At 46.1% G+C, this 15,222-nt stretch overlaps 7 protein-coding genes across 7 annotated transcripts; 4 read left to right on the forward strand and 3 right to left on the reverse strand.

Moving 5' to 3' along the window:
• Positions 1-379: 379 nt before the first annotated feature.
• On the forward strand, positions 380-2,194 carry N7533_010883 (MFS transporter; the record flags this gene model as incomplete). The annotated part of the gene is made up of 5 exons (XM_057107533.1): positions 380-750; positions 806-1,416; positions 1,480-1,726; positions 1,782-1,905; positions 1,970-2,194. Coding segments are annotated over 5 exons (1,578 nt in total), but the record flags the coding sequence as incomplete, so codon positions are not given.
• A 566-nt stretch (positions 2,195-2,760) lies between these two features.
• N7533_010884 (NRPS-like enzyme) lies at positions 2,761-4,515 on the forward strand (the record flags this gene model as incomplete). The annotated part of the gene is made up of 3 exons (XM_057107534.1): positions 2,761-3,045; positions 3,111-3,360; positions 3,428-4,515. The coding sequence occupies 3 exons, from the start codon at positions 2,761-2,763 to the stop codon at positions 4,513-4,515; spliced, it is 1,623 nt and encodes a 540-aa protein (XP_056954912.1).
• A 373-nt stretch (positions 4,516-4,888) lies between these two features.
• N7533_010885 (glycoside hydrolase family 95 protein) lies at positions 4,889-7,216 on the forward strand (the record flags this gene model as incomplete). The annotated part of the gene is made up of 1 exon (XM_057107535.1): positions 4,889-7,216. The coding sequence occupies one exon, from the start codon at positions 4,889-4,891 to the stop codon at positions 7,214-7,216; it is 2,328 nt and encodes a 775-aa protein (XP_056954913.1).
• Positions 7,217-7,631: 415 nt separating this feature from the next.
• Positions 7,632-10,140, reverse strand: N7533_010886 (fungal specific transcription factor domain-containing protein; the record flags this gene model as incomplete). Its single annotated transcript, XM_057107536.1, has 5 exons — positions 7,632-7,775; positions 7,837-9,002; positions 9,061-9,508; positions 9,570-9,964; positions 10,095-10,140. 5 exons carry the CDS (start codon positions 10,138-10,140, stop codon positions 7,632-7,634), a joined length of 2,199 nt encoding a protein of 732 aa, XP_056954914.1.
• Positions 10,141-10,431: 291 nt separating this feature from the next.
• Positions 10,432-11,538, reverse strand: N7533_010887 (uncharacterized protein; the record flags this gene model as incomplete). Its single annotated transcript, XM_057107537.1, has 1 exon — positions 10,432-11,538. One exon carries the CDS (start codon positions 11,536-11,538, stop codon positions 10,432-10,434), a length of 1,107 nt encoding a protein of 368 aa, XP_056954915.1.
• Positions 11,539-12,338: 800 nt separating this feature from the next.
• N7533_010888 (uncharacterized protein) lies at positions 12,339-13,148 on the reverse strand (the record flags this gene model as incomplete). Its single annotated transcript, XM_057107538.1, has 2 exons — positions 12,339-12,853; positions 12,929-13,148. 2 exons carry the CDS (start codon positions 13,146-13,148, stop codon positions 12,339-12,341), a joined length of 735 nt encoding a protein of 244 aa, XP_056954916.1.
• A 905-nt stretch (positions 13,149-14,053) lies between these two features.
• N7533_010889 (uncharacterized protein) lies at positions 14,054-15,034 on the forward strand (the record flags this gene model as incomplete). Its single annotated transcript, XM_057107539.1, has 4 exons — positions 14,054-14,083; positions 14,140-14,368; positions 14,459-14,681; positions 14,752-15,034. 4 exons carry the CDS (start codon positions 14,054-14,056, stop codon positions 15,032-15,034), a joined length of 765 nt encoding a protein of 254 aa, XP_056954917.1.
• Positions 15,035-15,222: the final 188 nt, after the last annotated feature.

A 15,222-nucleotide genomic window follows, 5' to 3' on the forward strand; every position in this document is an offset into this window, starting at 1 on the left:
CCTGTAGAGCATGCGAAGTTACCCACCCCTCGGAATGCAACGCTCACTTCCTGTTCCTCCCACACGTGTAATACTATCATAGGGAAACAGGGATCTCGACAAAAGCATTGTAAAATTCCCCGACCATTACGTGCGTGTCAAGCAGGGGATAGCTACTTTAGAAGGAGCTTCCAGTATATAGTACCTGCTAAGGCTCCCCTTCTAATACCTAGGTGGCAAGGACATATTTTCGGGAAATAAATCCAATGAAGAACTCAGTCGACGAGATAACTAGAACATAAAATTACATGATATCCCGCTTATATTGTCATTTCACAATTTCCAATGGCTCTCTCCGATTGGATCAACCGACTCCGTGGCCACCAGTCCTCTTACAGCGAGAAGGGCAGTGACCCAAGGCATCGGCCTTCCAAACCAGCCGAACCCCCCCACTCTGACTGTCCCCGAATTATCCCTATCGAAGACACCGTCAAATGAGCTGGTCTCTCCAAGCGATACTGAGAAAAGCATAGTCTTGAAAAAACTCCCTCAAGAGTTCGGTTGCCTAAGGAGTTGGCGCGGATCATTGATTCTGCTTGTCACTTCAGGCTCGCAGTTCCTTGACAATGTTTTCATGACTAGCTCAAACATGGCACTGGCGTCAATCCAGGAGGAGTTCAAAGTTTCCAATACCGATTTACAATGGATGATATCTGCGTACACCCTATCGTTTGGAGGCCTTCTATTACTGGCTGGATCCTTATCTGATCGGTATGAACTTACTCCCGTAGCTATCCTTATTCTGATACTAATTTCTACCTGGCAGATTTGGACGGAAAAAAATCCTCTGTCTGGGCCTCTTTTGGTTGAGCCTGTGGACTCTTGCGGTCGGACTCGGCCAATCTTTCATACAAATCACAATTTTCCGTGGAATCCAGGGAGTCGGAGCGGCAATGACAGTTCCATCTGCGATTGGAATTATTAGCTCCTATTTCACAGGCGTGGATCGGACTCGCGGGCTTTCAATTTACGCCGCCTCTGGGACATTGGGATTCTGCGCCGGTCTTATCCTTGGTGGGTTTCTGACCTCTTCATTGGGGTGGAGGTACATATTTTATCTCATTGTCATAATAACCGGTGCACTTGGTACTCTGGGAATGATTGTTCTGCCCAAAGATCCCGGTGCCGATGAGAAAAAGCCCAAAATGGATTATCTCGGGGCATTTCTTTCCACGACTGGTCTTATTTTACTGCAGTTTGTGCTTTCCAGTGGGGGTGTTTATGGATGGGGGTCACCATTTATCATTGTCCTCTTGGTATTATCGGTCGCCATCTTGGTTTCTTTCACCCTGCTGGAAAAGTATGTCAGCAATCCGCTCATGCCCCTCTCGCTGTGGAAGATCAGAAATTTTGCCGGTCTGTGGATTGCAGGTTTCAGTATGTTACTCGCTGTCTTAATTGAATGATTCTACGTGTCTGTTTTACTAATAATCCATCTAGCCTGCTATGGCAGCTATCAGAATGTTATCTACTACATTGTGCTTATGGCACAGAAAGTGGACGGTCTTTCTGCAGGTGATACCGCCATTCGATTTCTCCCGATGGGTGCCATTGGTTTCATTGCTTCCATGGGAACGGGGAAGATACTCGAATATACAAATGGCAAATACTGTCTCATCGCGGGTCTGATACTTACAGTATTGGCTCCCGTACCGAGTGCATTGACCGCGACCTCGTCGACCGATTTGTACGTTACGCGTTAAATAACGGCTGCAGGGAAACATGCTTATAATTAGTTATAGTTGGGTCAATACTCTTGCGACATCTCTAATCAGCATCACCGCGGTGTCGCTCATTTTCGTTACCACTAGCACGACGATTCTGACTAGTGTCCCGGTCGATGTTAAAAGTTTGTGCGGGGGAATGGTGAGTCTAATTCAGTTATTTCCGAAGCATGTCAAAAAAAGAATTACTCACGCGTTTCTTCTAGCTTAATACGGCGTTCCAAATAGGCTCTGGAGTTGCCCTGGCTATTTCTGCAGCGACAACTCAAACCGTGGATATCGAAAAGGGACATGACATCGCCCAACAGTATGCTACAGGTCTCTGGTGCTCTACTGGTATAGCTGGCCTGGGACTAGCTATTGGTATTTTGGCGGTGCGAAGGAAAGGGATCGGCCCCAATGATAGAATGGGAGAGTCTGTTGTACTTTGATCTTCTCGATTCTGGCAGATATTCATGACGGAACATAGGATTTGTTCGTTAATTATAGCAAATGTTAATTGCAACCAGATCTTCATGATTCAGATAAAAGATAGAAAAGTCGCATTTCCTTTTCGCACTCTTATTTCCCCCCAATTACTGATAAGATATCGACCTGATCGCAAAGGCTACTCCAAATGAAAGACCCGCAATAAGCACAGGACGCGCGGGGGGGCCTTAAAAACAGTTGGGGGGGGCTGAGGTGTTAGGCCGCCGGCGGAGCGACGATCCGTGGAGCTTATGGGACACAGCAAGCTATTTAGCCTGTCATAACTGACGAAGGTGTTTCTCATCATGTGAAAAATTGTGAGTCTTACACTGATGAGCGGTTCTGGCACGTTTAATAAGCTGACTTACCATAGGGCTACCCCGCTTGTTGCGGAAAGGGGCTGCTCCGGGTGATATAAGATAAAGGACTCTTGACTTGAAATTTCTTTGCTAGGTCTTTCATTTATATAATCTCAAATTTGAGACATAAACGCAAATAAAGATCAATTGCAAGACTGAAAGCCCGCAAGATGAATAGCAAGCCAAGACTGGTTGCTAATGTCATTGAGACGAAGGCAAAGACAATTCCCGACGCCCCATGGCTTCTGTATGCGAACTCATCTTCTTGGGAGCACGAAGGAGGCTACAAGCCTATTACATGGAAGCAATGTGCCAATTCAATAAACAAGATGGCCCATTTCCTGGACGAAAATATTCCTAGACAGAGCACGGGTCGACAAACGATCACTTACCAAGGCCCAAATGACGCAAGATACTATATCATGATGGTAGCGGCGGCGAAATCAAAAAGAACGGTAAGTGTTTCCTTCTCTAAAGACGCCTATTTACGAGAAAATTTGGCTTAAATATATGATTGAAGGTTTTTATCCCAGATGGTCGGATTACTCCAGATGGTATGCTCAAGATACTCGATGAGATAAAGTGCGAAATTTGGGTTTCACCAGACGATCAAGGCGTTCCCCCGAAAGGCCAAACCACCCTGAAGATTCCATCACTGGAAGATATCCTGGAGCAAACCAACAGTTGCGATATCCAGTACAATTACAATGAATCTTGGGAACAAGCAAAAAATGAGACAGTTTGCATTATTCACACATCTGGCACAACTGGTAAGCACAAGATCAAAAATAGGAAGGAAAAAAGATCAACTTGCCAACTTACCTATCTCCAAACTAGGTACCCCAAAGCCCATTTACCTTCGCAATGGCTTCATGTCGGTTTTTGACTGGAGTCTATTATACGAAAGACACTTATCTCCTAAAGTTACCTATCACCATTATGAGAACTCGTTGACCCTGACGACCTGCGCTCCTCAATGGCTGGGTGGGTTTGCTTTCACTCTGAATGCAGCAGCCTTTGTTGGTATGATTACAGTGCTTCTACCTCCTGACATGAAATCACCTCTGGATCGTGAGTCTGTCATTAGAATTTGCCAGCATACAGGAGCCAGGAGTATTGTGACACCTCCATCTCTCATTGAAGACTTTTATAACGATAAGTCTGCCTTTGATTTCTTGAAGAGCCTTGATTACGTCTGCTGGCTAGGAGCAGGGCTGGATAGTGCAATTGGCGAAGACCTAGCAAAGCATACTCACTTATTCCCGGTGATTGGATCTACCGAGCGTGGACCGCAGCCGTCTTTTGAATCCCCCGATGTGAAAATGTGGAATAGCTTCGAGTTTATTCCCGAGTCCGGGCCCAGATTCGAGCATATTTCCGATGACTTGTATGAGTTACAGGTTGACCGTACACCAGAGCATGATGTCTTCCAGGGAGGGTTCTACGTCTTTCCCGATCTCGACACTATCCCATCATCCGAGATTTATTCACCGGTTGTTGACAGTTACGGCTCTACTAGGTGGATTTTCCGTGGACGCACGGGCGATTTGGTAAAGCTATCCTGGCTTGCCAAATTCCATGCGACACACATCGAGAGTGCCATAAATATGCACAGCCAAGTCAACTCGGTGGTCATGGGTGGGGAGGGACGTGATGTGCCCTACATCATTGTGGAGCCTAAAGATCACAACGAAATTCAAGATGGCGAAAAATTTATTGATGAGATATATGACACGATGATATTATCTCTCAATGAAAAAGGTCACCAGGAGATTCATATACCACGAGATACAGTCATGTTGTCTGATCCGTCCTTGCCCTTCCAACGAACTTTGAAAATGACAATCATCAGACAAAAGGTGGAGGATTCCTACAAGCAGCACATTGATGCGATGTATCAACTATGGCAAAACAGAAAGGAATAACTCTTTTCCGGTCAATCTTGATTAAGACCTTGATTTTGTATTGGTTTTGCCAGAGATGGATTCTGAATTCCAAGGCATGTTACTGTTTTCTAGGAAATCGGAATTAAACCCGAATGACTTCTTTCGCCTCGACTTCATTGTCATTTCTTTCTCATTTTCTTATTAATGACTACACGTTAGTGTCATAATTACCCGCTTAATCAAATTTAATGTACCGGCCAGTAAGACTGGGGATGATCGCGGGTGAATCACCACCGAGGATTTATTGACCTGCAGCATAGGGTTGTATTTTTCCGATCGGCCTCCGCTCGATGCTACTTACAAAATCTCTTGCCCCCGCATCAATTTAGTTTCCATTTGCCATTAATCAAAAATGACTCTGCTCGCGGTTTTGTTCCTCTTCACGAGCCAGGCTACTGCTAAGTGGCTATGGTCGAGCTCGCCAGCCAATGCGTCCGATATTATGCGGCAGACATACCCCTTGGGCAATGGTCGCTTAGGTTTCATGCCTGCTGGGAGTCCTGGATCAGAATTTGTAACTATTAATTTAGATAGTCTTTGGGCAGGCGGGCCATTTGAAAACGCAAGCTACTCTGGTGGCAATCCTCCCGACGACCGATCTCATTTCTTGACTGGAATCCGCGAACAAATCTTTCGCAATGGAGAGGGGAACGTCGATGGACTTCTTAGCCCGATTTCTTCATACGGAACATACACACCTCTGGCAAACTTGACCATCGATATAGATGGGATCAACACATTTTCTTCCTATTTTCGAGGCCTGGACCTGGCCTCTGGAGTCCATTCCGTGAACTTTACGAGTGGCGGTCAAAAATATCACAGTTCTACCCTGTGTTCTCAGCCAGACGATGTTTGCGCCTACAGTATCTCATCTAATATGCCACTACCGCGTATTTCTTTTGGATTACACAATAATTTTCTCGACATAAAACTTCTGAACACGACTTGCGACCGTGGCCGACTAGAGATATCAGGCCATCTTGCACAACCGGGTATGCAGTTCATTGGGGTAGCCCAATCAACTCGTCCCACGGCTTTGATTTGCAATGGAAACCAATTGGTACTGCCAGCCAAGTCTAGTCATACCGAAGTTACTATTGTATTCGGGGCTGGTACAAACTACGACGCGAAGCATGGGAACAAAGCAGCGGGCTATTCTTTTATCGGAGTTGACCCAGCCCCAGCAGTGAAAAAAACAGTTTTGACTGCTGCATCAAAGTCATACGAAGAAATTCTGAAAAGACACACCAAAGACTACAAAAGTCTCTTTGAATCCTTTGAGCTTGTGTTGAAAGATTCCGCCAACTCTGACAGTGTCGAAACGGCCACATTGCTCTCTGATTATGACACTGCTGAAGGGAATCCCTTCTTGGAGTCACTTTTTGTCGACTACGGGCGTTATCTCCTGATTTCTTCATCCCGAGAGAACTCGTTACCTGCTAATCTCCAAGGGAAATGGGCAGAACTGCAGAGCCCGGCATGGAGTGCTGACTATCATGCAAATATCAATCTGCAAATGAATTACTGGGCAGCACCGCAAGTCGGTCTTGGAGCTCTACAAAAACCACTGTGGGATTTCATCGAGCAGACGTGGGTTCCGTATGGCCAAGAGACTGCGCGGCTGCTGTATGGCGCAGTTAATGGTTCATGGGCGATACATGACGAAATAAACATTTTTGGCTACACTGGAATGAAGAATGAAGCCACCTGGGCAGACTACCCTCTTGCGGGTACTTGGATGGCTCTACATATTCCAAATTGGTTGGAATATTCAGGCGACACGGAATGGTATCAAAGACAAGGGTACCCATTGCTTAAAGGTACAGCGCAGTTTTGGTTATCGCAACTTCAAGAAGATCGATATTTCAATGACAGCACGTTGGTCGTCAACCCGTGCAATTCTCCCGAACATGGACCGACAACATTCGGATGCTCTAATCATCAGCAGCAGATTTTTGAGCTGTTTGATAGAATAATTGCCACATGGTCTGTTAGCAATGATGATGATGATGAATTCAATAAAAGCGTGAAGAAAGCACTGGCGCACCTAGACAGAGGGATTCACATCGGGTCTTGGGGACAGTTGCAGGAATGGAAGCGCGATATCGATACCCAAAACGATACGCATCGTCATTTGAGTGGTCTCACAGGCTGGTATCCCGGATACAGTGTCTCGGGATTAGGTGATACCCAAGTGACGAAAGCTGTCGAGACAATGTTGTGGTCTCGCGGAACTGGAAAGAACAGCGAAGATAATCCAGGATGGGCCAAAGTGTGGCGATCGGCATGCTGGGCACACCTCAACAACACAGAGCGAGCAAATTTCGAGTTGCGATTCAGCATTTCGGAGAATATGGCTGGAAATGGGTTGTCGCAGTACTCAGGACATAATGCGCCATTCCAGATCGATGCTAATTTTGGGTTCGTCGCTGCAGTGACTGCTATCTTGATTCGCGATCTGCCTCAGTATCATGACGATGATAGCGTTCACGAAGTGCTCCTAGGCCCTGCGATTCCCTCTTCATGGAGTGGTGGCTCGGTTCGTGGACTTAAATTACGCGGCGGGGGCAGTGTGGCATTTTCTTGGGACAATGAAGGCGTTGTGGAGGAGGCCACTGTCAGCGGGAGAATGAAGCCATTGAGAATGGTCAACGTGAAAGGGATAAAAATCGACACTTGACCGGCAATCAGGAAAATAAGAGAGAGAATGTCTATATAGTCTACTCCTAGTTTATAGAACGAAGAACGTTCTATACTGATCTTGTGGCAATGGCAACAACCTTGGAACACTACTCAGCATAATTCATATTCAGGAAGCCATTGGACTATAATACTTCAGATTGATTAATAATATATCAATTGCCCGGGTGGTCTAGTGGTATGATTCGCGCTTAGGGTTCACCCAAAGCATTGACTGCGCGAGGTCCCCGGTTCGATCCCGGGCTCGGGCCAATTATCTTTTTTATATATTTTTATTTTTATAATCCTCTCTCCCACATCTCTTATCTCTGTCTGAACCATGTACATCCTTGTATATATTTTTTGTATATGATCCATTGCAAACCTTGAAAATATGACTCCGCGCCACGTGCTGCTCAATATGCGAGCCCATGCGCCGTTGGTGTCCAACGGTACAAAGATAATAGCTCTCTCCGTCGTGCTTTGTGTTCATCCCAGGAGTGGGGACCAACTTGCTGGGCATCGTATAGCATGGATCGGAATACTTTACGGAAATTTTTCTGTAAAAGCATGAGCCCTGTAACGAATGACCAGGGTGATAGGGATTTGTATTGACAGTACCTGAAAAGTTGTGTCCAGAGTGACAATGCTGACTTCGTGTGCGCGAATGATGGTCTCGCAGACTTCTTCCACAGAGCTGTTCGGGCCAAGCTCTGGCATACGGTCCACGAATAGAAGAAGAATGAAACTGCCCTGAAGAAGATAAATCCCAAAAAGATAGGGCATGAAAGTCATTTCAGGATCAAGGGTCAGTATTTGTGAGATCACCTCCGTCGCGCTCAGGGCATGGGAGGCACATGTCAAAAATCTTTCTGAGGTGATCCAGTCGTCATTGTCTTCAATCATCAATATAGGATCCCATTTTCCATGAAGAAGTATGTAAAAGACATGCAACAGATAGGTACTGTATGCCTTGACCAAAGGAAATATTGTCTCCGAAGGGGCACCCTTGCTGGGCGTTCCGTAGCCTTCTGTGCTGTGTGAAGAGGACCCGGTGGTTTGACCTGTAAATGGCGTGGCACATATTTCTTCAGAGAGCATTGCGTCAAATTGCCTCTCCAGCTCTACCAGCTCCTGCTCGCGCTTGGAAATCATAGATTCAACCCGACGAATAGCATCGTGTGGGGCTATCGAACCAAGAATGGGGTGACTGCAATAGTGATGCAAGTCGATTATGTGGCCTAAAATGGTAACCAGGGGTAGGAAGTATTCAAAGAACCCACAACCGGAAATTTGAATAGGCGGGCCGATTGGTGAGGTCTGAATATTAGATAGATCAATGGTCTCCAAAGACTGCCATATATTTTCAGGCAATGGTACTCGAACACAGAATGTGCCTTCGGGGATGCTCAATCGCATATTGAAAGAAAGCGCAATATGTCTATCGAGACAGTAGATAAACCAAAAGAGCCGCCTGCGCTCTTCTTTTGCTATCATCCATCGTCGGAAAGTATCGTCACCGTTGTATAGTCCGCAGAAGACAGGGCCTAGATCAATGTCTTGATCTTCTAGACTCAGTCCACTCGCCCTAACTAATCGAAAGAGCTTGTCTATCCATTTGAGAGAGTCTGCTTTATAATGACCACCGGATATTGTTATAGTTAAGATGACGACTGCGAGGATAGTATCTGTTGAACCAAGCTGCTTTGGTAGTATTGTTTTCCCGGATGGTTGCCGATCTATACTGGGAGGAATACTGTTCGGATGAGGATGGAACTGCCAGCCATCTAGAATAGTCAGATCAAACGCATAGGTTGCCCATTATCTTTCCAAAGAAAAACATACCGGAGGTTCTGAAATAATTATCCGGATCTTCTGATTGAAGCAAATCAAGCGAAAGGTGATAAAGGCCCATAATTGTACGTTCACGCATTCCAGGGGCATCAAACAATTTCATATCCGCAGTTTGTGCAACAGAAAACAGTATCACAGCAATGAGTGCTGGGGATGTTGGACGGGGGTCTGTAGGATGAAGCACAGATGATGGATGCAAGACATGGACAAGCATATAAGGCGACGTGGACTTGAAGGGGGAACTGCCCCCGTCATTGAAGTATATTTCAAGCATTTCGGATGCTTCATCGGGCGACAAAATACCTTCCAGGGATAGCAAGATGGGCTCAAGGCAGCGATATGGCTTTCGCATCGAAAATCCGGCAGAGAGTAAGCTTGGAACAACCTCATATAATGGCTGCCGAGTGGCGGGAATTGGGAATTCTGTGTCAATTGGCGTCTAACCGACAACAAATTACTTAAATGTGTTCTGTGAAGTGGACCGCTTGGTGAATACTGACCTGCCCGGATGCAAATGTGGCCTCATTAGCTTTGAATCTAGTGTCGCTTAATGGGGCTGAAAGGATACCATCGAATGTGCTTTTTGATGGTAAATTGACTTGAGGTATCGTTCCAAATTCTGCGTTAACTGAGCTTTCAGGTTGCGTGGCATCGTCGGCATGGGGGCTTGATTCGGAGACTGGGCGTTCTTCTGAGCCTGCGACATCTGAAACATCCTGCAACGATGTGCTACTCGCTAATAAGTCTGCACTAGTTGGACTTGTAGTCAAATCTTGAAGAGATTCTTGGTTGGAAGAGCCAACGTCCTGGTAACTGAAATTGAGAATTGAGCTCGAGCGCGGTCGTCGGCCGCGCTTGTGAACAGTTTTGAAATAGTGACACGCGTCGTGGCGCTCTACTAAAGATGTAAGAAGATGGTAGACTGAAAATTGGTGGTTTATGAAGAGCTTCTAGAGTACCTGCACAACGACGGCTTGGGGACAAGATATTAGCTTCAAGCTGTGGTGTTTTGAAATGGCACTCACCACGGTCTTTGGCCGTCACACCGTTGCTTCGAACGAGTACATGCATCGCAGGCTCGCAGGACCCGAGACTGGCTTCGACGGGGCATACTGGCGCCCGATATTTCAAATTCACGGAAACAGCCTTGGAAATAGGAGATGTGGATGGATGTGGAGGGAAATGCGGGGGATGCTGTGGGGTGTTACAACGATGAAAGACGGCGGGTCCCTGCGTTTCGGCACAGCAGCGCCTTCAAAGCATAATCTTGAAGTAGACAAGTAATGCCAAAGAATTCAGGGAAAGTAAATAATTTCAAAGTTGATCTAGTATTCTATAAAAGCGACCGTCTCTCAAATTCCATCATAGTCTCAAGGTATTAACAGTCTTCGGCTTCTTCCTCGACACATCCCATCCGTCTCCTGGACTGGGAAAACAGTAACCATACCATTCACCCAAAATACTCTTCACTGCTTGAATTAATTCTTCGTCTTTATTCGTTTTAAATGGTCCAGCCTCCACTCGAGGCTCAGAGTCTGCGTTCCATAGCCAACGTAGCTGGTCTGACACTTGAAGAACAAGTCCGGCCGTCGCAAGATTTTCCTGCAGTTCAGAAACAGTTGTGATCCCCATAATTGTCGTCACTCTAAAATCTGGGGTGGATAAAGATTGAGCGCGACGGATTGAATATCGCAGTGCCAATGCTGCCAGATCTTCCCCGTGAGATGCAACATAATCGGCCGCTTCCTTCGCCGCTAATCGTAACCCTCGAGGCGCAGGATGAAAGTCTCCCAGGTCCCCCACCGGCACGCCATTTGCTCGAAGAAGACCGATAGCCAGGGGACTAGAGCTGCAAACACAGGAGACGCCAGCTTCCTTGAATACCCCGAGGCCGACTTCGGCCAGCGTGTCATTTTGCAAGGTCAACTGCGCCCAATTCTGTATGATGTCAAGGGGTCGACAATATTCTTGTTGTACTCGCTGAGCGACGCGACCGAGGATATCAATACGGTAGCCTGATATCCCAACATATCTAATGTGTCCTTCCTCGGCCAATTTGAATAAGACACCAACAGCTTCGAGGATTTCATCTTCGGGAACAAATTCAACATCGTGACAGAATACAACATCGAGGTACTGAGTGCGCAGGCGCTCTAAAGAACGCAGTACTGACTGTCGGATCCAGACAGGAGAGTAATCAAATTTGTCGGCTGTGATGCGTCCGACTTTGGTCATCAGAAAGTATTGGTCGCGAGTGTAGTGGTTGGTAATGTCGGGATGCGAGAGTGCTTCTCCTAATAGGATTTCAGATGGGTGATAGTATGCCGAGGTATCAATGGCTCGCAACCCCAACTGAAATGCACGCTTCAAGACCTGGAGAGCTTGAACTGAATTGGGATTCCGATGGACTTGGTGGCTAAAGCCGGCACCCCCAAGAATGATGGGAGGGAGAATTTGAGAGAGGCTCATTTTGGTGTTATGTTGTTTGGAGTGTGAAATGATAGACTGTCGGATCGTCTAGAAAGTAGGCTCTGATGATTTCTGCTTTGAAATAGGCTAAATAGCCGGATGCTTGAAATATTCCATGTATCTTGGCCGTTCTTCCACCTATCCGACAGGACAGTCTCGGGCTGTAGAATACAAGTATCCTGTGCTGGCCATCGCTTTAAGTCCGACCAGTGAGAAATACCCCGCTGCAAATACCCGTCGGGAAATTAATTATTGGACGATTAATTTTGTCTCCACAACCGACCGAGCGAGTAGGGAAATACCCGATCATCATGTTTGCCATAGGTTCCCATGGCATTCGATTCTTGAATGGCGAGGAGAGTAAATGGAATTAGTTGGCTCCGATAAGTGTATCAGACTTGGGGCTCCGTTGCCCGGACATACTAGAAGTCACCCTTACCTACCTGGGTGGGTACTGATTAACTAACTATTAACTAGTTCAAGTTATATTCTCCATTCGACCCAGTTACATCTTGTGAAGAGTCAACTTCAAGTTGGAAATCACCGAGACTCTAAATTTGGTCGTCACTGGAGATGTCCCAGCGGATGTTTTATTGGGAAAAGGCCCTGAATTTCCTTCAGAGGTCGCCTTGTCGCTAGCCATGGAAGATAGTCATACACAAATGATGATCAATTTTTTTGCAGTGTTTTGTCTCATACCCCCCCACCCCCCTCTTTCCATCAACTCCCTCAGTTAAGTCACTGTAGACACCAACCGCTTAGAAGTGGATTGGTAAATATGTGAGTCATGCCTTGCTTTCTCACTCCCATTGCTTCATCAGAGTGTTAGCCTCAATCTCCTGATCAAAGTTGACAAGATGAGTCGAATGGCACCAGGGCTTGATAGCCTCCTCCTTGCGAATAACACCAGCAAAGAACTGGCACCACTGGATGCGCGGATAAGCCTCATTGATCTCCGTGCGGGTCGCTTCGTGGATCAATTCACCGAAATCCTTCACATGCGGATGGAAACCGGTATTGTCGTAGGTCGTTGCTAACTGGATGAGTTGGCCGAAATAAGTGATCGTACCGTCGACCCCCATGTCTTCGTGTCGGATGATTGCCTCGGCGGCTGCTTCGGCTTGGTCTGTAGTCGCGCCATGGCCCTTCAAGACATCGATAGCCTTGATGCCGCCGTAGATGTCGAAGGACATTCGGGTTGCCGTGAGGCTTTCTTCGGCGGTACCGAGATCGTGAAGGAGACATGTCAGAGCCCAAGTGGCTGGATTGAGGCTCGCGAATTGCTTTGGGAATTGTTGCTTGGAAATTGCCATTCCTGTTCAGGTTAAATCTAGATCTTGGATTTTGCTCAACCCGAGCAGGAATTGTGGGGTGGGATAGCTGGTCTTACCATAGAAGTAAACCCTCATTGAATGATTGAAAGTTTCGGGATGCAAGGTTTTCTTTGCGTAGAGCAGAGTCCTTGCGACCGATGGCTCATCAAATGGGAATTTGATGTCTTCAAGAGACAGATGACCAGGCTGATTGATGAAAGGCTTGCTTCCGAAGATAGCGCCTGCATTGGCGGGCATGCTGGTCCAGCCATTGGCTTCAACTTCGTTTTGGCACATGTTGATGATGGGGATCGGGGTGGACTTGAAAAATATGGTGAGAAGTGTTTGATGTTTGAGTCACTTGCTTGAGTGAGATTCTTGTGAGTCTCTTAGATTTCCAAGGTTATTTTCTGGATACTAAAATCGATGGCGGGGACTGCTTTAAATACTAAATCGAACTACTATATAGAGCGCAAGCGTCAATGCTTTTTTTTTGGCTTACATGAAAAGATAGAATTGAAATTCTCCCATCCCAACCATTCACAGTATACATGCAATCACGTACCTTCAGCGTGCCTTGTCGGAAATTTCTCGGATTTCAAAGAAATTTGACAACTGGCCAATCACGGCGAAAAACATACTTACCCGTTTAGGAAGTTATCTCATGTGGGGAAGAAGGGCATGGCGATAGCATTTCTTTTAACATTTTTGCAGGGATATTATTGGCTACAGATTTTTTTTGCAGCTGCTGCAAGGCTTGAAACTTTCATCGTCCCCTCCGCGATTGGTAAGCTTTCATCGCTGTATCAGGAAGTTAAAGTAGGTTATGCTTAATCCCGGAGTTCTCCCGGTGGTACGGATCGACGACCGGAAGGTAGATCCACTTCGGTTATGCATAGTCATACCACAAAGGCGGAATAAAATCTTCATATCGTGCGACTAATTGGTAATCCATCGTAGCTAGAATAGGAAGTTATTGTGGGTGGTCTTCGAATGATAAATTTTCTCAGCGCCACCGGTCCGGGAGACGAAATCGCCTTTTCATGGTTATATATCACCCGGCACATCTTCACTTATACTCCGCAAGCTGACCTAAAATTCTCAAAAGTATCTTGACGTTCTGACCAAAGAGACCAGGCTATTCAGCAGGGCCTGATATGAGAACACTTCATTCTTCACCATCCAAGGACTGTCACTCTCCAATGACAATCGATGCTAATCTTGCCAACCCTGTGAGTCTTCGAATAATGTTCTGGGAACTTTGCAGATTTTATCAACTTCGTACTAGTACTGTTTTCGGACTCTGACTAAACTGTCTAAGAGTCCCCTAGGATTCGGTGGCTTCGCAACAACCCTAATGACCCTTTCTCTTTCCATGATGGGCTTCCGAGGAGTCGAAAACCAGACAATATTCATTTCGAACCTTTGTTTCCTCGCCGGAGTAGGTCTTCTTATATCCGCGCAGTGGGAGATGGTTAAAGGGAACACATTTGCCTATACGGTACTCGCTGCTTTTGGTAAGCCATAAACCACGCAATAATTTAGCTACTAGTAATAACTAGTTAGTACTCCGGATTGGTGCTGATACCAGCTTACAATAAAATCAGGATTATATTACGGCGGATATGGAGTCTTGCTAGCACCCTCGTTAGGTGTTATAGATTCCTACGGTGGGAAAACAGCCGAGTACTACAACGCATTCGCGTTCTACCAGCTAAGTCAGGATGCCCCTTCCCAACGTTCAAGTTGCAGACCCGAACCTGGACTAATGAATGCGGCCAAAGTTTGGTGCTTTTTGAATTTCTTTTTCCTGCTAGCTTCTCTACCGACGTAAGTACGTGAATATATGCATCAGGTATACACGGAAGACATATCGCGAAAATGCTGAAAAATTGCATAGAAACGTCCCGAACATTATCGTTTACGCCGCCTTGGAGCTATGCTACATCTTCAACTGTACTGCCCATTTCATGAAAGCGGATCTCAGGATGGAATTAGGTGACGATATCACTAAGGTGGCTGGTGCTTTTGGTTTCATATCGGCGACAGCTGGGTTCTATCTACTAGCACACGGACTGTGCCAGGATACTTTTCCTTTTGAGATTCCTTTGTTTGAGACTAAGTGTTTCTTTCGACGACGGCGATTTGGTTGTGAAGGGATGGATGGAGCGAGCTCGGTTTAGAGAATGGATGTTTTTTTAAAAGGGCAGGTGTCAGGTTGAAAAAAATATATTATTTCAAAAGGTTCAATGAGTTAAGGGGTCGGTCAGCGTAGAAATGAAAAGGGTGCATGTGACTTTTAGAGGGTATTTGTATTATTTTCAGAAGGAAGAGACTGAAATTTAAGATGATGTGTAATAGACCAAGTAAT

Source organism: Penicillium manginii (genome assembly GCF_028828005.1).
Source record: "Penicillium manginii strain IBT 31320 chromosome Unknown utg000008l:1.0-3226943.0:1.0-3228205.0, whole genome shotgun sequence".
Taxonomy (NCBI): domain Eukaryota; kingdom Fungi; phylum Ascomycota; class Eurotiomycetes; order Eurotiales; family Aspergillaceae; genus Penicillium; species Penicillium manginii.